Source organism: Anomaloglossus baeobatrachus, chromosome 1 (genome assembly GCF_048569485.1).
Source record: "Anomaloglossus baeobatrachus isolate aAnoBae1 chromosome 1, aAnoBae1.hap1, whole genome shotgun sequence".
NCBI classification, from domain to species: Eukaryota; Metazoa; Chordata; class Amphibia; order Anura; family Aromobatidae; genus Anomaloglossus; species Anomaloglossus baeobatrachus.
Window position 1 is genome coordinate 596,063,154 of NC_134353.1, and position 27,280 is coordinate 596,090,433.

The following is a 27,280-nucleotide window of genomic DNA, read 5'->3' on the forward strand; positions in this document are numbered from 1 at the left end:
GTACAGGACCGTAGATCAGGGAAGAGCTTCAGGCGCCTTGATAATTAACCTGTGAAGGATAGTCTCTTTATGAACTTTCCCCAAGAGCTCAGAGATTGGAGGCATCAGCACAATGTGGGGGATAGGGTTCTCCAAAGCACACAACCCACTAAAATCTCAAGTGCCCACCATCAAGAGCACAGCTGCCATACACACGTGTAGCGGGGCCCCGAAAGCTTCAAGCCGAGGGGCCACAAAGGTCAATCAATTTGTGCACGGTGGGAGCGGGACCTGGACGGGCTCCCCCGCAGAAACGCGGTGCCTAGAGACTTTGGTTTACCATCTGTGTGAGTATCTGCTTATTCCACCTAATGCAGCACCAAGACTACCGCAGTGAGTAACTCGACCCCTGCACCCTGCTTTCCCAAGGCCAAGCCGCAACCCGCTCTCTATACCCCCCACTGTCCGGGGCTGTCCCTACCTGCAGAGGGACTGACACTTTGCTGCCCTCACACCATCAGCCCCGGTACTCCTATCGGCAGCGGCGGTACTCCCCTTACCGCAACCCGCAGGTGGCGTCACGAACATTTATCCCCTGTAAATACCCCCCTTTACATTCGAGTGGCCGCAAGCCCCTGGGACCAGAGACCCTCGAGCCACAGTAACCCTGGATCCGAGCAGTTCGACTGCTGCAGGGGCGGCACATTAGCCGTCTACTATGACACTATGGTGTGCATTATCTCTATACTACAACACTATGGTGTGCATTATCCCTATACTATGACACCATGGGGTGCATTATCCCTATACTACTAGACTATGATGTGCATTATCCCTATACTACTAGACTGTTGTGTGCATTTTCCCTATACTACTAGACTGTTGTGTGCATTATCCCTATACCACTAGACTATTGTGTGCATTTTCCCTATACTACTAGACTATTGTGTGCATTATCCTTGTACTGTGACACTATGGTGTGTCTTATCCCTGTACTGTAATATCACTATGTGCTTTACAGCTAGACTGAAGGGAGACCAAAATAATCATACTTTTTCATGTTCAAACCTCCTGCCTATGGTGGTCATAATGGCAGCTGTCAGCAATTTCTCTAGTAATATTATATACTTAGAACACTTATTTGTCAGACATCCCGAAATGAGTAACACTACTTGAGTCAGACTTGGTAGAGGTAAATGTGGCAACCCTGTCTTGATCCACATCCACTTATAGGAAAGTGACATTTGCAATACTATTCAAAGTCAGGGCAAAGTTGTGAAAATTCGCCATTGATAGCAAATTTAGCATTTGGAAACTCTATGACTCATAAATCACTGTAAGTACAAGTGGTTGCGAGTTGCGACAGCCACTTAACATTACAGGTAAAGCAGCAGCACACACTTACTATCATCAATTCCAGGCCCAAGTATTAAAACTCCCTGCCATTAATTATTGTTTTCCTTTTATTTATATATTTATTTACTTTTGCATATTCATAAATCTTCATAATGTAACAAATTAGATTTCCGCTACCAGCATAACCTGAAGCTAAATACTCCAGCTTCTCCATCATCTACGTTTTATTTTATATGTTATTGTGCTGCCATCTAGTGTCCGAACAGGTAATTGCAATGGCAGGTTTTTGTGTTTGATGTTTCTATTTCTTAAGTTTGAGAACAATAAAATAAACAAACCTAAAAGGATGATTTTTCCCAAGGAGTAAACTCAGTTCATCATATAATGAGATGGCTTCTCTATTAACATCTAAAATAACTGACGAAAGTGAAATGTTTGCTGCTAAAATATATTTTGGAACGCTTGTCATGGTATAATTAAACAAATAAATAAATTCTGATTTCCAGAATGGAGTGGGCTCTATAAAATTCTATAAACTGTTTGCATTGCTTAGAGATCTCTTCTATAGTTACATTTTAACTGCACTTTCAGTGACTTATAGCGCATCAATCACCAGGATTTTCCTATATAACCTATAGCCAGTGCTATACTGGCGCTATCATACTGATTCTATACATACCTTTAGTGGTCAGCTCGGATGTTTAGGTTTTGAAATCCAAAAAAAGGAAAGTTTGTAAAATTAGCTGCTTGTTGAGTGCCAGTTGCACTGGAGCAGATAATATGTTCATAGTTATCCCCTCCCTCTGTTAGAATTAGCATAAATATTATACAAACGTTTCACTTTGTCTCTTGCAGGACCTGTGTGAGGTCATACCCATGCCAGTATAGCATTGGCTTTATGTTATATACGAAAATCCTGGTGATTGGTTCCCTTTAACAGTCTTGTGCGTAGAATTTGTCATTAGCTTTCACTTTAAACTTAAGGATGGATGAAGAAGTGCCTTCGCTGCGGACTGCTACATGGCATTCATTTCATATACTGCATTCTCTAATTAGTAAGCAAGGACAATAGAAAGTAAACGAAATTAAGGGGTGCACAGCCTATAGTAACACAATGAGTGCTGCCTAATGTGTGCAAAACAACAATGCGCAGAGGAGAAAAAGAGCACACATAATTCAGGCGCACATCAAAGAATATTGTAATCATATATATTTTTTATTTTTACGAGAAAAACAGTTTATTAGGTCCATGAACAACTCACACAATAAAATCATTTAAAACCATACAATACAAGACACGGCCTCTATAAAGTGACTCCGGGATAATAAACCTAGTCAATATAAGACAGATATAATATCAAAATTGTACATTAATTGATTCTCCAAACCACAGATCTAAGGTAAGTAGTGATTATTTGCATGCAGAAAATAAGCTCTACTGGTGAGGTAGACAGTTGTATATATATATATATATATATATATATATAGATACGAAGTATGACAATATCGTATATGTACTGTCTTATAACCATATCAAAAGACAATGGAGGTATAACCAATACCAGGAACAGTTAATTGGCAACAATATAGCAGTGTGAATTAATCATACAAGTGCATATCAAATATATATAGAGAGCTTGTATAACAAAAAAAAAACCATCAGTATTTAGCTCTAGAAAACAGCACTCTATAAGGGTGATGGTGTGAGCAGCAGAGTTATTAATGCAATACTGAAGAGCCGCCACCAGACTGGGGCTCTCCCCACAGCCTCTCTCACAGCATACCTTGCTCTTTTGCTCCTTGATATTCTCCCTATATTTTTTTGCATGCAGTTCTACCTATACACCGGGCCCGGTTGATAACTATACTTCTCTGATGAGACTTTCTCGGTCTTTTTTGACCATGTGTGTACATTTGGTATTTTTGGGTGATTTATATCTGGTGTTTATGCAGCCAGCAGGTATCTAGGCAGTCTGGTGGCGGCTCTTCAGTATTGCATTAATAACTCTGCTGCTCACACCATCACCCTGATAGAGTGCTGTTTTCTAGAGCTAAATACTGATGGTTTCTCAGGTATTATTTATTTAGCAATCGCTGCTATTATAAATTTATTTTTTTTTTTTATATACAAGCTCTCTATATATATTTGATATGCACTTGTATGATTAATTCACACTGCTATATTGTTGCCAATCAACTGTTCCTGGTATTGGTTATGCCTCCATTGTCTTTTGATATGGTTATAAGACAGTACATATACGATAGTGTCATACTTCATATCTATGTATTGTGAGACTGTAACCGGGGTTATCTATGACGGCCGGTATGTCTCGCCCCGGTTGTGCTCACTCCATGATAGAAAGTAAATCCACTCTAGGGTTAATGCTGTTTCCCTACAGGCTGAAGGAAGGGTTAAATGGAAACAGGAACGAGGGCAGGTGTGCCGGGTGTGAGGGAGTGAACAGAACTCCCTGAGTTCTCTGCTGGAGAGGCACATGTATTTTGTTGTGGACTTTTGTTTGGACATTAAACCGTGTGCTGTGAACCTTAATGCCTGGATCCCGTGTCTTCTGCTACGCAGCCGACCGCGCTACCTCACATATGGTGGAGAATGCAGGCATGCCAGCCCGGTGAGGTGTAGCTTCCATTTCTGGTGACCCGGTAGCACATGTCCTGGATTCAAGCGGCTATACTACAGCCCAAACCCGGCAACGCCATGGAGGACATACTAAAGCAGCTGGCTCAGGCTACTGCACAGCAACAACAGATGAACACACACCTGATCCGGACGTTGGATCATCAGCAGCAACAGCACCAGCAATCCTTGAAATTGCAGGAACAGAGGCACCAAGAACAGATGGTCCTCCTGGCCAAGTCGATCCGTGCCGGACCGGCAGCAACAACCCCGGGATCGGGTGACGACGGCAGCGTCTGGAAAGCGGTGAGACAAGCGTTGCAAAAGATGACCCCGGGGGATGATGTGGAAGCGTTCCTGGCAGTGTTTGAGCGGGTGGCTGAGCGGGAAAAACTGCCGACCCCCCAGTGGGCTGAGGTATTGTCGCCCTATCTGACGGGGGAACCCCAAAAAGCGTACCTGGACCTCTGTACCGAGGACGCCATTGACTATGTGACCCTGGAAGCCGAAATACTGGCTCGGTTGGGGGTGAATACCTATGTACGGGCTCAGCGGGTAAATCAGTGGTTCTATGAGGAAGCCAAACCCGTACGCTCCCAGGCCTATGACTTGTTGCATCTTGTAAAAAAGTGGTTGCAGCCTGACACTCTGAGCCCGGCGCAAATGGTGGAAAGGGTAGTAGTGGATCGTTTTGTGCGCACTTTACCCGTCACCGTTCAACGGTGGGTAGGACAGGGTGACCCGAGTACCCTCGACCAATTAGTGTCCCTGGTAGAGCGGCATGTGGCTACGCAGGACTTGATACGGGACACTGAGACTTTGCGTACCGCCCGTCGGTCTGGCCCCTCCAAGCCAAGGGCCAAGGACCCACCGCTGACAACGGTGCAGGAATCCCCTACCGTCCCGTCTGAGGCCGCGCCCGCCATTCCTGAGGTCCGGAAGGTTCTGTACCCTAAACGACAACCCGTCAAGGGGGTTTCCGTCCCCATTAGATGTTGGCGGTGCCAGCAGGTGGGACATATGGAAGCCCAGTGTCCACTCACCACGGAGCCCATGGATTGTGGGGTTACCCGGCGGGGTTCAATGTATGCTCAGGTGGTGTGTACCGCTGACCTGGTCTCCCCAGAGACGGAGCCCCACTTGTGCCAAATACAGGTGAATGGATGTCCGGTTACAGGATTGTTGGATTCCGGAAGCTTAGTGACCCTTGTGCAATCAACCCTAAGGGCTAAAGTAAAGGCCACCGGACGTACCGTGGGGGTGGTTTGCATACATGGGGACCGCCGAGACTATCCCACGGGGATTGTCACCATCACAGCACCTTGCGGTCAGGTGCAACATGAGGTGGGACTTCTTAACACTCTTCCTTATGACGTGATCCTAGGAAGGGATCTGCCCTATTTTTGGACTTTATGGAGGGGACCCCCTAAGTCCCCTCAGATATTGATCAATCCGGGACCTGAGCCCTACAATCCTGAATCCGGGACGCCTGCCGTAGGGGTCACCATGATAGGGACAGAGTGTGAACCCGATAGGTCACCCCTAGAGGTATTGGCAGGAGAGGCTGAGATGGTCGAGCCTATCCCGGAGTTGGAGGCGTCCCCGGAGGTGTTTGGGACAGCCCAACTCCAGGACCCTACGTTAATACATGCCCGGAGTTAGGTGACAGTAGTTGACGGGGTGGCACAGCTGCCCGGTGCCCAGGTAAGGTACCCCCATTTCGCTCTTAAGCAAGATCTACTCTACAGGGTAGATGAAATACGGGGCGTGGAGGTAGAACAGTTGGTGGTGCCCCAGCCGTATCGCCGGCGGGTCCTCGACTTGGCTCATAAACACCTGATGAGTGGCCACCTAGGGGTCAAGAAAACGCAGGAGCGAATATTGCAAAGGTTCTATTGGCCCGGGGTCTTTGGGGAGGTAAAACGGTTCTGCGAAACCTGCCCGGAGTGTCAGCTTACGGCACCCCTGACCCACTTTCGTAGTCCGTTGGTACCGTTACCCATTATAGAAGTCCCTTTTGAACGGATAGGGATGGATCTGGTGGGGCCCCTCGTAAAGTCCGCTCGAGGGCACCAACACATCCTAGTGATCGTTGACGATGCCACCCGGTATCCCGAGGCGATACCTCTCAGACATACTGCAGCAAAGCTTATAGCTCGGGAGTTGTTTGCTGTGTTCTGCCGGGTGGGGTTGCCCAAGGAGATCCTTACGGATCAGGGGACCCCATTCATGTCTAAAGTGACCAAAGAGCTATGCCGGCTACTCCAGATCAAGCAGTTGCGTACGTCTGTGTATCATCCTCAAACGGATGGTTTAGTCGAGCGTTTCAATAAAACCCTGAAAACCATGCTAAAAAGGGTGATTTCAAAAGACGGGAAAGACTGGGATATGATGCTTCCCTATTTGATGTTTGCCATCCGTGAGGTGCCACAGGCATCCACGGGGTTTTCGCCTTTTGAATTGTTATACGGGCGACATCCCCGGGGATTGTTGGACCTGGCAAAGGAAACATGGGAGCAAGAGCCCACCCCCCATAAAAGTGTGATTGAACACATTTTGGGTATGCAGAACCGCATAAGCGCGGTCATGCCAATTGTGAAGGAGCATTTACAGGAGGCTCAGGCCGCGCAAAGCGGCCGCTACAATAGACAAGCCACCGTGCGGACCTTTAAACCCGGGGATCGGGTGTTGGGATTAATCCCCACGGCGGAGAGTAAATTCCTGGCTCAGTGGCAAGGCCCCTACGAGATAAAGGAAAGAATCGGGGTGGTTAACTATAAAGTATTGCAGCCCGGTAGGCGGAAACCTGAACAAATATACCATGTCAACCTATTAAAACCTTGGCAGGAACGGGAAAGCCTGATGGCTGTTTTTTCCCCATCTCCCTCCTCTTCGGTTCGTTCACATCCGGCTCCAGCGACCTCCGGAGAGGACGAACCGGACGTAAGGACTGGAGAAGCCCTCACCAAGACTCAGAGGCGAGAGGCCAGACGGTTGGATTCAGCAGAACCCCGATGTCTTCTCCGATCTGCCCGGTAGGACCAGTCTGATACGACATGACATTGTCACCGAGCCCCACCTGAAGGTACGCCTGAAGTCATACCGGGTACCGGAGGCTCGACGACAAGCCATATCGGAGGAAGTAAAGACAATGTTACGCCTGGGGGTCATCGAAAAATCCCGGAGTGAATGGGCTAGTCCGATTGTCCTAATACCAAAACCCGATGGCTCCTTAAGGTTCTGCAATGACTTTAGGAAATTGAACGAAATATCCAAGTTCGATCTCTACCCCATGCCCCGGGTGGATGAGCTGATTGATAGGCTGGGACAGGCGCGATATTTTACCACGCTCGACCTGACCAAGGGGTACTGGCAGGTGCCACTGACGGAGTCCGCCAAGGAGAAAACCACTTTTGTTACGCCGGAGGGTCTCTTCCACTATGTTGTCTTGCCTTTTGGGTTACATGGCGCTCCGGCCACGTTCCAGAGGTTGATGGACTTAGTGCTGGAACCCCACCAGGCATATGCATCAGCGTACCTTGATGACATCATTATTTACAGCTCCGATTGGCAGACCCACTTGGTACAGGTACAAGCGGTGGTGGATGCGCTTCGAACAGCCGGATTGACAGCCAATCCCAAGAAATGTGCATTGGGACTCACAGAAGCCCGCTACTTGGGCTACGTGATAGGCCAAGGAGTGATTAAGCCCCAAATTAACAAGGTTGAGGCGATCCAGAAGTGGCCTAGACCCCTGACCACGAAGCAGGTTAGGGCCTTCCTGAATATCGTGGGGTACTACAGGAGGTTTGTAAGGGATTTTGCGGGACTATCAGCCCCCTTGACGGACCTTCTCAAAGGCAAGAAGTCCGTCATGGTGCGCTGGACTCCGCAGGCCGAGGACTCCTTCCGGGCCCTGAAGGAGGTCCTGTGCGGACAGCCCGTTCTTGTACACCCTGATTTCCAGAAGGAGTTCATAGTACAGACTGACGCCTCAGAGGTCGGCCTGGTGGCAGTGCTGTCTCAGGTGGTTCAGGGGGAGGAACACCCCGTCACCTTCTTAAGTAGGAAGCTCACCCCTCCCGAGCGGAATTATAGCGTAGTGGAGAAGGAGTGCCTGGCGATCAAGTGGGCCCTGGAGTCCCTACGCTATTACCTGCTGGGACGGCAGTTTCGCTTGGTGACGGATCACTCTCCACTGGTCTGGATGAGGTCCGCCAAGGAACGGAATGCCCGGGTTACCCGGTGGTTCCTTTCTCTGCAGAACTTCCGGTTTACGGTTGAACACCGGGCCGGTGGGTTGCAGGGCAACGCCGATGCCTTGTCCCGCGGCCCGTGTTTGATGGCGGGAGTTCAACCCCGCACGCTTGAACTGAGGGGGGGTATGTGAGACTGTGACCGGGGTTATCTATGACGGCCGGTATGTCTCGCCCCGGTTGTGCTCACTCCATGATAGAAAGTAAATCCACTCTAGGGTTAATGCTGTTTCCCTACAGGCTGAAGGAAGGGTTAAATGGAAACAGGAACGAGGGCAGGTGTGCCGGGTGTGAGGGAGTGAACAGAACTCCCTGAGTTCTCTGCTGGAGAGGCACATGTATTTTGTTGTGGACTTTTGTTTGGACATTAAACCGTGTGCTGTGAACCTTAATGCCTGGATCCCGTGTCTTCTGCTACGCAGCCGACCGCGCTACCTCACAATATATATATATATATACAACTGTCTACCTCACCAGTAGAGCTTATTTTCTGCATGCAAATAATCACTACTTACCTTAGATCTGTGGTTTGGAGAATCAATTGATGTACAATTTTGATATTATATGTCTTATATTAACTAGGTTTATTATCCCGGAGTCACTTTATAGAGGCCGTGTCTTGTATTGTATGGTTTTAAATGATTTTATTGTGTGTGTTTTTCATGGACCTAATAAACTGTTTTTCTCGTAAAAATAAAAAATATATATGATTACAATATTCTTTGATGTGCGCCTGAATTATGTGTGCTCTTTTTCTCCTCTGGACAACAGAAAGTGTGAAAGCCAGGGTATAAATCACACTCAGTAAAATTGCAGTACACATTGAATTACATGACACAAAACTGTACCGTATCATACACAATTGTAACACAAAAACCTGGTAGACAAAACTTAAATCACGCTACTTGTAGTAGCAGTATATATAGTAGATTATACAAATAGTACTAAATGGTTACTAAAAAATGTAAATAAACCAGGGGTAATCCCCTTTGCCTCATAGTGTATTAAATCGATGCAGGAAATCCAACGCTACAAATCAAGGGTTGTCCCATACAGTGGGGAAAAAAGTATTTAGTTATTCACCAATTGTGCAGGTTCTACCACTTAAAAAGATGAGAGAGGCCTGTAATTGACATCATAGGTAGACCACAAGTATGAGAGACAAAATGAGAAAACAAGTCCAGAATTTTCTGATTTGGCAAGATTTTTTTTGCAAATTATGGTGGAAAATAATCATTTGTGATTATTTTGACCCCACGGGGTGAAATCTTGGGTGAAGTCCCAGATCGAGGGAGATTATCAGTGGTCTTGTGTGTCTTCCATTTTCTTATTATTGCTCCCACAGTTGATTTCATCACACCAAGCTGCTTGCCTATTGCAGATTCAGTCTTCCCAGCCTGGTGCAGGGCTACAATTTTGTTTCTGGTGTCCTTCGATAGCTCTTTGGTCTTTACCATAGTGGAGTTTGGACTGTGACTGAGGTTGTGGACAGGTGTCATGTATACTGATAACAAGTTCAAACAGATGCCATTACTACAGGTAATAGGTGCAGGGCAGAGGAGCCTCTTAAAGAAGACGTTACAGGTCTGTGAGAGCCAGAAATCTTGCATGTTTTAGGTGACTAAAATACTTATTTTACACCATAATTTACAAATAAAATCATACAAGGTGATTTTCTGGATTTGTTTTCTCATTTTGTCTTTCTTAGTTGTGGTCTACCTATGATGTCAATTACAGGCCTCTCTCATCTTTTTAAGTGGGAGAACTTGCACTTTTGGTGGCTGACTAAATACTTTTTTTCCCCACTGTATGTGTTCAAATAGCCAAACACTATAATACCTGAAAGTGCAGGCACCAAATATTGGTGGTGCAGGGAGAACCCCAGAAAAAATGCCCTAATGTGCCTATTGCATGTTATCTTATACTTTGCACTGACAAGGGGTAATCACCCAGAAACACTGTGTCTGCAAATTGAGGTTCTGATCTGGCATAAATCCTAAGTCACATGACAAGGCTCGTTGGAGAGTCACTTTTGACTTTTAGGATTACTACTTCCAATAGGTGGCTCTAAAGTTCGTCACCTTCCTCCCTGAAAGACAATTTGCATATTTCCCAGAGGAGCATTGCAGCTGTAAGACTTGTCACTGGCAGCCACATTGGTTTGTCAATCTCTGCAAGGAGAAAGGTTTTCCTCTTAGGCTACTTTCACACTTGCTTTTTTTCCCTTCAGTCGCAATCCGCCGTTTTGGAAAACAGCGGAATCCATTAACGGATTCCGCTGCTTTCCATAGACTTGTATGGACGACGGATTGCGACTGATGGACCTGCGTTGCTTCTGCCGGGCAGAAGGAACGCAGCATGTAACGTTTTTTGAGCAGCGGAATCCTTAGGATTTTGCTGCGCATGCTCTCTCTGGCTCCCTGCACACGTAACCAGGGCACACATCGGGTTACTAAGCAAAGCGCTTTGCTTAGTTACCCGATATTTACCCTGGCTACGTGTGCAAGGAGCCCGACACTTCCCCGCTCGGCTCCGCCCCCTCCAGCACTCCACTCCGCATGTACACACGCACACACACACTCACCTGTCCCCAGCCATGCAATCCCCGGCACTGACGTCCTCAGCGCCATGGCTCCGCTCGGCTCCACCTACAATGCACTCCGCCCCCGCACACATTCTCAGCGTCCGAACGATCAGCTGATCACCCGACGGTCGGCTGCTGTGAGCGATCACCTTATCACACGGCGGCCGGCTGCTGTGAGCGATCAGCTGATCGCCCGGCAGCCAGGTGATCAGCTGATCGTTCACAATAGTCTGCCGCCGGTAAAATTGTAAAGAAAAAAAAAAAGCAGATTCCGTTGTTTTGTACGATCTGTTGCATCCGTTGTGCCACTATATGCAACGCATCCGTTGCATCCGTCACACAACGCAATGCAACGGATGCCGTTCAACGCAAGTGTGAAGCTAGCCTTAGACCTTGCTGATGTGCATGTCAGGGAGCAGGGAAGTGTTGCTCTAGCTCCTGGACATGTGCAACAGTGCATTGGACGCCGAGAGAGGGGTGGAGAAATAACCTGATAGGGTGCACGTGCACACCCGCACTGACAGTGAATGAGGAAATACCCCAATATTTACAATATGTAAGTCACAAACATTAACCAATTATGGGGAAGTACATCTTTGTCCAAAGGTTTACAAAGTACTATCCATCATTTAAGACAAGATGGGAGGGCTATTCCAAGATATCCAGTCCTCTCATTCATATGTAACGTGCACAGACAGGTCCATAGCAGCGACAGGGTAATGGGTACTATTGTAAAAAAAAAAAAATCAATAAATCTTATTGTATATATCAAATAAAGACAATTAAAAGAATTATGCAACAAAAAAATCAAAATATGTTGAAAAACACCTTGTTACACAAATATAGAAGGTAGAAGCAGGCAGAAATAATCACAGGAAAGAGGAGAAGCTGAGGGTCTCATTTAGTCCATTAGGTGTCAAGGTGCCCAGGGAAACAATCCATTTCATTTTGCTTTGGACTACAAATTTTCTAAGGTTGCCCCCTCTGATGCCCCCTGTACCAGGTCAATGCCTCTAATTTTTAGAGATTTCGGGTCACAGTTATGATGTGGTACATTCAGACCTGGCAGACGCAATGTAAACTCTTTGATTGTGTATGGCCCTTTTTTTCAGCAGCATAAAAAAGTTCTAAAATATTAATGAATATTACTAGGGATGAGCAAATGTGTTCGCCACTATTTGGTAGCCAACGGATAATGTAGTATTCGAGGTATTCGGTATCCGATGGCTAATATGGTATTAATCCGATACTTTCATTTTCATTTCTGGACTTCCTGGCGCCTTTTTCCAGCCAATGAACACATCTGATGTTGCTTGCCCTCACAGTAATGCCGCAGCCATCTTTGTTGTGGTGTTACTGTGATTGGCTTGACCGCACAGCGTTATAGGGGCTATATAAGCCAGTGGACATTTTGGGCAGTCGGTCTCTCCCTCTCTCTTTCTTACTCACCGATCACGGGTGCGGCGCTGCACGGCGTTCACACTGTGGCGGGTTCTCCAGCTTTTGAAAATGCCGGCCACTCATTATTCCATCTCGAATTCCCTGCTTCCCCCACCCACTGGCGCCTATGACTGGTTGCAGTCAGACACGCCCCCATGCTGAGTGATAGCTGTCTCACTGCAACCAATCACAGCCTCTGGTGGGCGGGTTTATATCGTGTAGTAAAATAAATAAATAATTTAAAACAATGACGTGCGCCCCTCCCCCCCAGCCGAGGTAAACACACAGCAGCAGGCCAGTATTCTCAGGCTGGGGAGTGCACGGGCCATGGTTACGGCCCCCCTCTCGCAGCCGAGAATTTCAACCCACTGCTGCCCCGAGAATGTCGCATCCATTTGATGCGACAGTCCCGACATGTTACTGGCACTTCTCGATTGCCATGATGCGGTGGCAATTGGGGTAATAAGGAGTTAATAGCAGCTTATAGTTGCCACTAAGTTCAAGATTAGTAATGGCAGTGTCTATGACACACCATCACTAATCTGTAAGTAAAGTAAATAAACACACACTGAAAAATCCTTTATTTGACATAAAACACCAAAAAGCCCCTCTGTCACCACTTTATTAACCTCCCCAAATATCCAGATCCGGCGTAATCCACACTGATTCAGCGATGTCTGAGACCTGATACCCAATACAGCCTCATTCCATGAATGATACTGCAGGGGTAACTCCAGATCATTTCACACGGTCGGTGATGTCAACACATTACCGCTTGCGAGAACTTCAGTGCTTCTGTAAAACACAACTCAGCATGACTTCACTGACCGACTCCCGCAGGGTCACTGCTCAATCACACATACTGTTGGGGGGGGGGGAAACACATACATCACAAATAAAACCTGTAATATCATCTATCTATCCATCTATCCATTATCTATCCATCCATCTATCTATCCATTATCTATCCATCCATCTATCTATCTATCCACCTATCCATATATCTATCCATTATCTACCTATCTATCTATCGGATAGATGGATAGATAGATAAATAATGGATAGATAACTAGAGAGATAGATAATGGATAGAAAAAGAGATAGAGGGATAGATAGAGGAATAGATAGATAGATAGATGAGGGATAGATAGAGGGATAGATAGATAGATAGAGGGATGGATAGATACATAGGTAGATAGATAGAGGGATGGATAGATAGATAGATAGGTAGATAGATAGATAGATAGATAGAGGGATAGATAGATAGAGGGATAGATAGAGGGATACATAGATAATGGATAGATAGATAGATAGATAATGGATAGATAGATAGATAATGGATAGATAGAGAGAGGGATAGATAGATAATAGATTGATAGATAGATAATGGATAGCTAGATAGAGAGAGGGATAGATAGATAATGGATTGATGGATAGATGGATAGAGGGATAGATAGAGAGATAGATAGATAGATAATGGATAGATAGATAATGTATAGATAGAGAGAGGGATAGATAGATAATGGATTGATAGATGGATAGATAATGGATAGATAGATAGAGGGATAGATAAATAGATAAATAATGGATAGATAGATAGATAGAGGGATAGATAGATAGATGGATAGATACACAGACAGAGGGATAGATGGATAGATAGATGGATAGATAGATAGACGGATAGATAGAGGGATAGCTAAAAAAGGATAGATAGATAGATAGATAGATAGATAGATAAAAAAGGGTAGATAGATAGATAAATAGACAGGCAGACTGATGTCAAACACATATATAATGTCCCACCTTCCTGCATATTCTAAGCTGGCACCCTTTAGTGACTTTCATGTGGCACTAAAGGCTGCCTAGCCTTGTATTTAGCCAAAAAAATAAATAATTAAAAAAAAAGGGATGTGGGGGTCCCCCCCATTTTTGATAGCCAGCTAGGGTAAAGCATATGACTACAGCCTGTAGACCACAGCTGGCAGCTTTACCTTGGTTAGGGATCCAATTTGGAGGGGCCTTTTTTTATAATTATTTATAAATACGGTAAATAATTAAAAAAAAAGTGGGGTTCCCCCAAATTTGTTCACCAGCCAAGGTAAAGCGGACAGCTGTGGTCTGGTATTCTCAAGGTAGGAAGGTCCATAGTTATTGGCCCTTCCCAGCCTAAAAATAGCAGGCCGCAGCTGCCCCAGAAGTGGCACATCCATTAGATGTGCCAATCCTGGCACTTCGTCCCAGCTCATCCGTTGTCCTGGTGCGGTAGCAAACGGGGTAATAAATGGGGTTAATACCAGATGTGTAGTGTCACCTGACATCAAGCCAAGCAGTTGGTGATATCATGGCGTCTATCAGATACCCGACATCACCAACTGTCAGTAATAAAAAGAAAAAAATATTTGAAAAAACACTTCCCAAAACATTTCCTCTTTCACCAATTTATTGTAAACAAAAAAAAAATCCCTTGTAATCCATTTTTGAAGTCCCATGACGACTCTGGACCTTCTAGAATATGGGGGGCACGCTCAGGGAACGTATCCCCCATTTTTAGGAGTGCAGACCCTCCATGTGAGGAGTGTGGATGCAAAGAGTCTGCACCTACCCTCCCGAGGTCACAGCAGCAGTGTCCGTGCAGCCAGCGAGCGCAGCTCTCACTGAACACAGGAAGCAGAGCTCAGCTGACAGCCACGCTCTGCGCATGCGACCAGCGTTTATTGTGAAGGAGGAGGGATCACGGGGGATCAACGCTGCAAAAAGGTAAAAACACTGGGGGAACTCAGGGAAACACCGGGGTAGTATGGGGGGTGACTTAACTCCTCCCCGGGTTCAGCTATCTGTCGCATGTGCCATGGCAAATCAGAGGAAGAAGGTGAATGCGGGCAGCGCGTTGGTGTGCGCCCTGCCATCTTGGATGAATCGGGAGGTGGCAGAAATTCAGTGAGGCACCTTCTATAGGCAGTGCCCATACTGTTTCTGCCTTTTCCCATCCATTTCAGCCTCTTTCTCAGTTACCACAGCTCACCGACAGGTCAAACATGAAATTATTCTGGTTTCCCATAGACTTACATTGGGGGTCGAATATTTGCGAATACTCGAATTGCGGTGAGGTATTCACCAGATATTCAGCGAAGCGAATAATAGGGTATTCGATCATCCCTAAATATTACAAAAATTGTGATAAGGAATGCTACTTGTTCTGTACTCTTCTGTATGTGTTTTATCTCTATTTCTTACTGTATATAAAAGATACATAGTTACATAGTTACTTAGGTTGATAAAAAGACCTAAGTCCATGTAGTTCAACCTTCCTCCACCAACTATAATTATATTTTGTCACTAAAGCGGGCTCACGGAATTTGTAAACCACATCCGGCCACATTAGCGATGCCATTGCGTGTGACACCTATGAGCGATTTTGCATGGTCGCAAAAACGTGCAAAATCGCTCATCGGTGACATGGGGGTCCATTCTCGAATATCGTTGGAGCTGCAGGTACAAAGTAGTTTGTCGCTCCTGCGGCAGCACACATCGCTCCGTCTGACACCGCAGGAACGAGGAACCTGTCCTTACCTGCCGCCGGACCCAATGCGGAAGGAAAGAGGTGGGCAGGATGTTACGTCCCGCTCATCTCCGCCCCTCCGCTTCTATTGGGCGGCCGCTCAGTGACGTCGCTGTGACGCCGCACGGACCGCCCCCTTAGAAAGGAGGCGGTTCGCCGGTCACAGCGACGTCGCAGGGAAGGTAAGTATGTGTGACGGGTCCGGCCGATGCTGTGCGACACGGGCAGCGATTTGCCCGTGTCGCACAACAGATGGGGGCGGGAACGCACACTAGCGATATCGGGACTGATATCGCAGTGTGTAAAGTAGCCTTAAGTCACTTATAACCAACAATGTTGTGTGTACTGAGGAAATCATCCAGCACTTTTTTAAAAGTTGTTATAGAGTCAGCCATTACTACCTCTTGTGGTAGGGCATTCCACAACCTGGCTGCTCTAACTGTAAAGAACTCTTTTCTATTTAGCTGCCAGAATCACTTTTCTTCCACTCGCAGTGAATGCCCTCTGGTTTTCAGTTTTGTCTTTGGAAGGAATATATCATGTACCAGTCCTTTATATTGACCACACATGTATTTATACATATAAATGAGATCTCTGAGACGTCTTTTTTCTAAGCTAAACATATCTAACTTTTTCAACCTGTCATCATATGGGAGGCCTCCATTCCTTGTAGTAGTCTAGTTGCCCGCCTTTGAACTGACTCTAACTTCTGAATGTCCTTTTTAAAATGTGGAGCCAAAAACTGGATCCCATATTCCAGATGTGATTTATAGAGGGGGTAACAATACGTTGGGATCACGGGATCTAATCTCTCTTTTTATACACCCTAAAATCTTATTTGCTTTTGCAGCTGCTGCTTGACATTGAGTGCTGCTGCTCAGCTTATTTGTCATAAGAATACCCATGTCTCTTTCCTAATCTGTAGTCTCGAGTTTACTTCCATTTTTAATGTATACGCAGTTATAGGATTACTCCGTCCTAGGTGCATTACTTTACATTTATCAACATTAAATCTCATTTGCCAAGTATCTGCCCATTCCGATATCTTATCCAGATCTTTTTGTAATATTGTACTATCAAGGCCCTTTTTTAATTTCCTATATAGTTTGGTAGACATATTTAATGTGTTGTTTTTTGGTTTTTTTTTACAGAAGATGATAAAGAATATGAACCCTGTGATGACAGTTGTCAGACCTGCAATACAACATTGATTACATGCACTTCATGTCATTCAGGTAAGGAATCTTTAGGAATTTCTATTGCTTTTACGTAGTATATCATTTTAGGGTCTCTACACACTGCTTTACAGGAAAAAGGCCCCAAAGTAAGCCACTGTATTGGCATATAGATACATTGCCCATAGGATCCAATGTAAAAAAAATAAGGTAAACCGTATGATAAACTTTTTTACTGTACACCTTTTTATGGAATAGTGTACAAGTCTATTGCATTTCATACAGTTGGAAAAAGATATACCTACATATAAAGGCCAAACGGAGGTCAAAAAGACACCATTTCTGCTTTATTGGATATTTCTAAAGTTAAGGTGAGTTCAGTCTTAGCCTGGGGTCAATTGCTAGCAACATAAGTAGACTAAATAAAGTTTAAAGGAGTTATAGAGGATTAGAAACCTTGGCAACTTCCTTGAAAAACAGTGCCACACCTGTCTGCAGCTTGCTATTGCAACATCCTTGCTTTAAAGAAGCACTCCCATCAAAGTTTTAATCCTCTTAACATATTGCAGTCATCATAATATATAGCACTGCATACTTAAAATTGCTCATTTTGCCCTTCTACCCAGTTATTTCCTGTTTCTACATAGCATTTAGCTACTCTTTTTAATCACGTGATATCATAGATTGTGCTGGGTGGACCCCAGTGCCCAGAGGTTTCAGGGAACTCCGGCTAATGAGCCAAACCCGGCAATTTGGGAAATGAAAAAAAAAAAAAAAGAATAAATCAAGCTTTCTATACTTACCGAGTAACAGGTGCAACTCTAACTGCTCCCGCTGCTGCTCACTCTTCTTCCGGGGCTGCTCATTATTGCTCATCCAAATTCACTGCTTCCTCCGCCCACCGGCAGGCCTGGCATCTGTGATTGGTTGCAGTCAGATGCGCCCCCAACCTGTGCAAAAGAATCTGACTGCTTGGAATCACAGACCCTGTTTGCAGGTCACTATCTTAGTGTAAAACTAAATAAATAAATAATTTGTTGTAGGGTCATCCAGCATTATAATACCCAGCACAGGTAAAGCATACGGCTACAGGTTGCAGCCCCTAGCTGTGCGCTTAAATTGGCTGTGTATAAAAATAAGAGGAACTGCATGCGACTTTTTTTATTTAAATAAATAATTTTAAAAAACAGCCTGTGGTCCCCTCCAATTTTGATACCCAGCCATGATAAAGCCTTACAGCTGAGGGCTGGTATTCTCAGGCTGGGGAAGCTCATGCTTTTTTGGGCCCCCAGCCTAAAAATAGCAGCCTGCAGCCATCCAGGATTGTTGCATCCATTAGATGTGACAATCTCAGAACTTTACCTGGCTCTTCCCGATTGCCCTGGTGCGGTGGCAATCCGGGTAATAAGGGGTTAATGGCAGCCCACAGCTGCCACTAAGACCTATATTAGTAATGGGAGGCATCTATGAGAGCCCCATTACTAATCTGTAAGTGAAAAGAAATAAACACAAACACCGAAAAAATCCTTTATTTTAAATAAAATACAAAATACACCCTCTTTCGCCCATTTGTTAATCCCCCCAAAAAAAACCCCAGGTCCAACGTAATCCACACAAGGTCCCATGACGATTCCAGCTCTGCTACATCTGAAGGCAACAGCTCTCAGCCATAGAACATGAACTGCCCGCTGTGAGCTTCAGGCGGAGACTGAGCAGCATGATCAGCAGTGACGTCAATCAGGTTATTTGCTGGAGGTTCCTATGGTACTCCAGTAAACTCACTTAGTTCCCATACTCACTGAGTTCATCTCATGGCAGAAAATCGTGGTTTTTTTGTCAAGAGATGCAGATTTGGTGCTAGAATTCACACAGCATATTCCCACACTCAATTTACAGCTCATCACAAAAAAAAAAAGCATCACTACCGCATATGATATGATGCGGTAGTGATACAATTTTTTGACAGGAAGTGTAGATTGGGTACAGGAATATGGTGTAAAAATTTCAACACCAAATTTGCATCTTTTGGCGCAAAAATGCAAAAAACGGTTGTGACGCCATTTCGGTGCAGTTTTCTGCAAGGAGGTGCAAATTTGGTGCTGAAATCTGGTGCAGATATTTCAGCTCCAAATTTGCACCTCCTGGCTGAAAACCACACAAAAATGACGTCAAAAGCATTTCTTTTTTTGCATTTTTGGGCCAAGAGGTGCGAATCTGGTGATGAAATTTTTACACCATATCCATGCATTGAATCTACAGATCTTGGCCAAAAAACGCACCAAAACCACATGTGGTATGATGTGGTAGTGATGCTATTTTTTTGCCAGGAGGTGTAGATTGGGGGCAGGAATATGGTGCATCTCTTGACAAAAAAATGCCATTTTCTGCCAGGAGATGCAGGTCTGTGAGCTCAGATGTGAGGTCACTGAGTTTACTGAGGTCACCTGAGGCCAGGCTACCTGTGATCATAGGTGGAGGACCGTGGGAACCTTCATCTGTGACTGCAAATATTCTGAGTGACGTCACCGTTCATTGCGCTGCTCACTCTCTACCTGAAGTTCACAGCATGCGGTCATGTTCTGTGGCCGCCCCCTGTCACTTCAGATATAGCAGTGCTGGAATCGATGTGGGACCTCATTTGGATTACGTCGGACCTGGGTCTTTGGGGGTTAATAAATTGGTGAAAGAGGGTGTTTTTTTTATTTCAAATAAATGATTTTTTCAGTGTTTGTGTTATTTCTTTTCACTTACAGATTAGTGATGAGGGTCTCATAAATGCCTCCCATTACTAATGTAGGGCTTAGTGACAGCTGTAAGCTGTTATTAACCACTTATTACCCCGACTGCCACCGCACCATGGCAATCAGGAAGAGCGGAGTAAAGTTTGGAGATTGTCACATCTAATGGATGCGATGATCCTGAGTGGCTCCAGGTTGCTATTTTTAGGCTGGGGGGCCCAATAACCATGGGTCTCCCCATCCTGAGAATACCAACTCCCAGCTGTGGTTCCTCTTATTTTAATACACAGCCGAGATTAGCGCACGGCTTGGGGCTGCAGTCTGAACCCATATGCTTTATCTGTGCTGGGTATCATAATATCAGGGGAGAGTGTGCCAATTATTTTTTTATTTAGTTTTACACCAAAAATAGGGACCCACAGACAGGATCTGTGATTGGTTACAGTCTGACACTCTGTTACTCAGGCTGTGGGTGTGTCTGACTGCAACCAATCCTAGTTGCAGGGATTGATGGTGGGCGGGGGAAGTAGTGAATATGGATGAGCAATAATAAGCAGTCCTAAAAGAAGTGTGAGCGGCTACAGGAGCAGTTACAGCCGTGCAGGACACTAAGTATAACACACTTGCTCAAATCCCCCTATCCCTTCAACCACCAGCTGTAAGCACCGTATTCTTGCCCCCATAGACTTATATGGAGACCGGCATCTGGCCAGATATCTGGGACCAATTCTGGGGTGGACCAGTGTATTTTTTTTTTTTTTAATCTGGTTAGACCCGCCAGTCCTGGTTATCTGCCCATCACTAGTCATAAACCTAATAGACCTAATGAAAAACAGATGAATTAAATGGGTAGAAGGCCAAAAAGAGCATTTGTCAGTGCCCAGCCTTATACTAAAAGCGATCAAAAAATGTTTTGTAACTCAAAATCTTATCTAAAAACTCAGGTCCATCATTCTTAACTGGGAATATCAGGGGTTTCCTCATTACTCGTGAAACAAGTGCCCTGGAAAAGCGATGGCTCAAATCTTGAAATAAAATCCAATGAAATCTGCACTCCCAATTCCCTCTTGCTGCTTCTTCTGTGCCTAAGCTACAGTAAGCAGCCAAACGTTTGACATTATTTCAGTGGGAAGAGAGCAATTAACAATTTACGAGTGTGTGTCTCTAGAAGCACATTCTGGGCATAATTTATGGGCACTAGGCTGGCATGTTTGCGATTTTCCAGAAAAAAATGTGTGGTGTGGATGTTACAAAATAGTCACTGCAGCCATGTATGAGTTCACTGAGAGGTGCAGTTTCTACAGTGGGGTCATGTTGGACGGTTTTGTGTTTATCTGGCAGTTAGGGGCTCTGCAAATGTTGCCTGCAAACAATTTTATCAAAATCTGTGTTCCAAAAGCCAAATATCTCCTTCCCTCTGAAGTAGTTTCTGACATCATCTACAGTCATGGCCAAAAGTTTTGAGAATGCTACAAATATTAATTTTTACAAAGTCTACTGCTTAAGTTTTTCTAATGGCAATTTGCATATACTCCAGAATGTCATAAAGAGTGATCAGCTTAACAGCAATTACTTGCAAAGTCAATATTGGCTAAGAAAATGAACTTTAACCCCCAAAACACATTTCAACATCATTGCATTCCTGCCTTAAAAGGAGCAGCTAACATTGCTTAAGTGATTGTTCCATTAACACAGGTGTGGGTGTTGATGAGGACAGGGCTGGCGATCAGTCATGATTAAGAAAGAATGACACCACTGGACACTTTAAAAGGAGGCTGGTGCTTGGTATCACTGTTTCTCTTCAGTTAACCATGGTTATCTCTAAAGAAACACGTGCAGCCATCATTGCTCTGCACAAAAATGGCCTAACAGGGAAGAGTATCGCAGCTACAAAGATTGCACCTCAGTCAACAATCTATCACATCATCAAGAACTTCAACGAGAGAGCTTCCATTGTTGCCAAAAAGGCTCCAGGGCGCCCAAGAAGGACCAGCAAACACCAGGACCGTATCTTAAAACTGTTTCAGCTGCGGGATCGGACTACCAGCAGTGCCGAGCTAGCTCAGGAATGGCAGCAGGCTGGTGTGAGTGCTTCTGCACGCACTGTGAGACAGAGACTGCTTGAGCAAGGCCTGGTTTTAAGGAGGGCAGCAAAGAAGTCACTTCTCTCCAGAAAAAACATCAGGGACCGACTGATATTCTGCAAAAGGTACAGGGAGTGGACTGCTGAGGACTGGGGTAAAGTCATTTTCTCAGATGAATCCCCTTTTCGATTGTTTGGGACATCTGGAAAACAGCTTATTAGGAGAAGAAGAGGTGAGCGCTACCACCAGTCTTGTCTCATGCCAACTGTTAAGCATCCTGAAACCATTCATGTGTGGGGTTGCTTCTCAGCCAAGGGAATCGGCTCACTCACAGTCTTGCCTAAAAACACAGCCATGAATAAAGAATGGTACCAGAATGTCCTCCAAGAGCAACTTCTCCCAACTGTCCAAGAGCAGTTTGGCGCCCAACAATGCCTTTTCCAGCATGATGGAGCACCTTGCCATAAAGCAAAGGTGATCACCAAATGGCTCATGGAACAAAACATAGAGATTTTGGGTCCATGGCCTGGAAACTCCCCATAACTTAATCCCATTGAGAACTTGTGGGCAATCAAGAGACGGGTGGACAAACAAAAACCAACAAATTCTGGCAAAATGCAAGCATTGCTTATGCAAGAATGGACAGCTATCAGTCAGGATTTGGTCCAGAAGTTTATTGAGAGCATGCCAGGGAGAATTGCAGAGGTCCTGAAGAAGAAGGGTCAACACTGCAAATATTGACTTGCTGCATTAACTCATTCTAACTGTCAATAGAACCTTTTGGTACTCATAATATGATTGCAATTATATTTTTGTATGTGATGTAAACATCAGACAAACACAATTAAAAACCAGAGGGCAACAGATCATGTGAAAATATAATTTTGGTGTCAGTCTCAAAACTTTTGGCCATGACTGTAGTTGAGGAGTTCAGGAGAAATTGGATAAAAAAATTGGATAACAAATTATGGGCTCTGTTTTCTCCTTCTTTTCATTGTACAAATTAGAAGTTTGGGGCTAAAATAAAATTTTAGTGGAAAAATACGGATTTTTTGTTTTCACATCCCCATTTTAAAAAGTACTGTTACATGTCTGCAGGATAAATGTACTCAACACTCCCCTAGATGAATTTCTTAACACTAGAAGTCTCAGAAATTTCGAGCTTCCCCCTGAAGTCCCGAAAGAGGGTCAAATGAGCCTTAAGGCCCCTTTACACACTGAGACTTTCTAGCGATCCCACCAGCGATCCCAACCTGGCCGGGATCGATACAAAGTCTCTGGTGAGTCGCTGGTGAGCTGTCAAACAGGCATACCTGGAAAACGACGCAACAGCGATACGGACCTGCAGAACGACCTAGTTAGTCATTGGGGACGTTGTAAAGCAGCTTTTTGAAAGGGAAGTCGCTAACAAAGTCGCTGTAAAGGCCCCTTTACACACTGAGACTTTCCAGTGATCATGCTGCACAGCGGGAAACAAAGGACCAAAGAATGGTCCTGAGAGATGTGTAGTGATCAGCATCCTCACAGCAGGGGCCAGGTCGCTGATGTGTTTCACACACTGCAATGTCGCTGGGGAGGTCGCTATTACGTCACAAAACCGGTGACGTTACAGCGATATTTTTGCGATGTTGCAGTGTGTAAAGGGGCCTTTAGTCCAAACTGAATTGAACTAACTAGAAAATAAATGGCTAAACTCAATAGAAAACAACAACCTCCTGTGGTGCGACAGTAATGGCCTTAATTACAGAACAAAAGACGGTGATTATAGGATGTTAGCTAAAATCCTTCAGGTCATTCGACCCGTCTCTGGGTTCCAAAGCTAGAAATGTTAAATGACCCCTCTCTGGGACTTCTAGTGTTAATGGGTTTAGTTTACATAATGGGTTCATGTATGGGAGTTTCTACTGTTTTGGTACCTCAGGGGCTCTGCAAATGAGGCATGGTGTCTCCAATGTATTACAGCCAAAATTTCATTCCAAATATTCCACTTCTTCCCTGGTCATGAAGGTCACTAAAAGGTTAATAGTGCTTCCAGAATAGTGCTTTCCCACAGTCCACGAAATAAAGGATGGTAGGTCCTACAGTCATAGTGAAGCAAGGTAAAGGGTGAAAATGGGGTCAAGCACTGTGATGAGATCCAGAATTAAAAGCATTCTTCCGTCATCAAACAATAAGGACATTGCAAACCTACAGAGGTCAGTAGAGACCAAAATAAATGTTCTTGGCATATAGTTTCTTTTAATTTTCACTGAAGTGGTGATATAGAGGGGTGATAAATTATGAAAAGCGCGGGGCACACACTGAGCCAATGTAAACTTTCATACTAGTGTTTTTGGAAAAAGCAAGCATGTTTCTCGAACCCCTAAAAAGTCCCTCAGAGTCTGAATCTTCCTTGTCTTATTATTATATTGTATAACTACAAATATCGTGCAAATCGCAGACTTTTTTAGTGGCAGTAAAAAAGCAATATTTTGGGGGTAATTCATCAAGCTCTTTCTGACACAAAATAGTAGCATGTTTTTGCTATTTTTATGCCAGTAATACAAAACAAAATGTTTTAATATCTGAAGGACCTTACTGGGAGAAACATGGTCCACAGCAGATTGCCATAAAAGTGGAGTAACTTAGAACAGAACTATTCTGTTCTTCAGTCCATGACTGGAGAAAGTTCTATGACCCTGGCGTATGGGGAGGAGAGAGATGTGCCCAACTCTTTCAGTGGTGTCGGCCTCTAAATGATTTTGGAGCTTCTTAGCCCCACGGACCTTGGATGAAACCTTGCCCATAAAATATTGTACAAATACCACTAGTGATACATGGTCTTTACTGTCTTTAGATTTAGGTATATAGTACAATATTTTCAGTAACATTGTATAACTGCTGTGGAAAGATAGTGTATTGAAAGTTATAAATGTTGTACTTTAAGCTTAGACATATTATATATACACACTGTATACAAATTAGGCAACAGGCTGACATTTTCTGCTTCTTTTCCATCACAAAAAAAGCATCAAAATGTATTTTTTGTTGTTATTAACATTTTCCTGTTTATGCAGGCACATATCTTCATGAGGAAGATTGTATTTCTTCATGTCCTAAAGGAACGTTCAGCAATGTAAGGGATCGGCGATGTGAAAAGTGTACAGAAGATTGTGAAATGTGCACGGAAAACAATGAATGTCTGAAGTGTACACATGACTACCTACATAATGGGAGATGCTACAAGAAGTGTCCAGAGTAAGAGCATTACGTTTACTAGTCACTCTTTCTCTATTACGTAACCAGGGCCAGACTGGGACTAAAATGCAGCCCTGGCATTTGGGGGTGCACAGGCCCACTTTCCACGAGGTGAATGTGTAATATATTTGTGCACTTCTAGGTTGTGTAACACGACCATATTACATACAGTCACGGCTGCGTCCAGTATTACAGCTCAGTCCTATTTTTTTTGGTTTGCATCTTTTTATTAACATTTTACAAATTTTAATACAAGAAATAGAAGGAATAAGGGAGGAATTGGGGAAGGGAAAAAGGAATAGACATAAAGGAAAAAAGGAAAAACCAACAGTTAAGTGTCGCCTTTATGGCCAAGGCTTCAAAAGTATTAACATCAAACGTTTTGTCACCAACGTACTTGGAACAACAAAAACAATAATATACATGAGAAATAATAATTATTACATATCAGGAGGCTAAGTTATATGCAGGCTAGGCATAAAGGTTTTCGCCCATAAAGACCATCTCAATTTGTATCTCAAAAAGTTCTTTTCTTTCAATGCAAAACTATACTCGTATGAATTATGTGATGATATCCGTTCAATAATCTCTATTATGGAAGTTGCCTCTACCTGTCTCCATTTTGAAGCAATAAGATGTTTTACCACAAGTAGAATATGGCAAATTATGTGTCTGCATGGGTCTTTAAACTCTTCCATACCAATTAACAATAGTGCCAGTTGGGGGGAGAGAATAAAACTTTGAGATGTAACTTTATTTATTAGATCACACACATCTTCCCACATCTTATTTAAAGCTGGACAACTCCAAAAAATATGCAAAATAGACCCATTTTCTCCACACCCTCTCCAGCACAAAGGAGAGTTAGATACGGACATTTTGTGTAGCTTTTGAGGAGTAAAATACCAGCATGAAAGCACCTTAAAATAGATTTTTTGCAACGTGGCGCAGGAAGTGTTGGATAACGATAAATTCAATGATTTTTGCCACTGTTCCAATTGAAACGTCTGACCATCTCAGTCCTATTTATTGCTCTTAGTTGCCGGACCAGGTGAAGCTGCTATTTTCCCTACAGAGCTGGGTCTCATAGATAAAGAGGATGCTGCTCTCCATATAATTCTGAGGCCTCATCATGTAACTGATGTGCAGGGATGCAAATAATCAGATCCCCCTGAGCTAATACTGATGGCCTATTCTACAGATAGATGATCAGGAAAGCTGTAGTTTTCACTGTTGATAATTTTGGACACATACCACTTAGGGAAGGTGCAATGACATTTTTTGGGATGCAGATCCCACCATGGCAACCACTATAAAAAATACAATAAATGACCATATGCCTCTACTCGCTGTGCACAGGTTCAGACTTTTCAGCATTTTTTTTTAACCACTTCAGGTTTTTAAAACCACCAAGCGGTTAAAAGAAATGACCAGTCCATTCTTCTGGTGTTTTCTACTCCGAAGACGCTGTGTACTTTACAATGCAGATCATTGGGAAAGCTCAGAAGATGCCCAGACGGATTTTATTGCATTTTACCATCACTTTTTCTTAAAAGCACGGTAAAAAAATATGTGATTAAAAACAATAGGAAAACACTAAAAAAGCCGAAGATGGTCAAGACCATAGAAAAAATACCCAGGAGACGACTGTAAAACTATACAGAAGAAGGGTCAGGGAAAAAAACGCCACTGTTTTCAACATCTACTTAAAAAACTTGGCGGTGTTGCTTGAGTTGAAAACACCTTGTGTGCATATAACCTTAGGTTTTCCCGTTTTGGAAACCCATTCCCTGCATTGTTTATTTTTTTTACCCAGGTCTGCTATTGTCTGCAGCGCTGCTGTCACATCACAATGACAGCGCTGCAACCAATCAAGGTGCTCAGTAGCTAACTGATTGGCTAAAGCGCTGCTGATATGATGTCAGAGATGCATACAATTATAGACACCAGAAGCAACAGCAGTTTGCATTTTTTATAACAAAAAGGACGCATCAGACATCAAGAGGATGTGAGCAGTCAGCGTCATGGAAAGGGTACTTACATCAATACATCACTGGAAATAAATTTTTGAGGAGGATTTGGAAACATTCTGCTTAAACATGTTAATTTACACTGTTTTTGGAGCAGAAACTGAGCAGAATCTTGCCAAATTCTCATCATAATCTCAAAACAAAGTTTTGATTATTTTTAAGCTTTTTTTGACATAGCCATGAAACTTGTTTTGGATTGTCAAGTTC

At 44.1% G+C, this 27,280-nt stretch overlaps 1 protein-coding gene across 1 annotated transcript in view; it reads left to right on the forward strand.

Annotated features, from left to right (window-relative positions):
• The window catches only part of PCSK5 (proprotein convertase subtilisin/kexin type 5), an 883,213-nt gene that overhangs the window by 766,413 nt on the left and 89,520 nt on the right, over window positions 1-27,280 (forward strand). Inside the window, exons 28-29 of the mRNA XM_075318085.1 lie at window positions 16,961-17,044; window positions 24,863-25,043. Coding sequence (XP_075174200.1) covers window positions 16,961-17,044; window positions 24,863-25,043 — 265 coding nt within the window. The remainder of the gene's footprint in view (window positions 1-16,960; window positions 17,045-24,862; window positions 25,044-27,280) is intronic.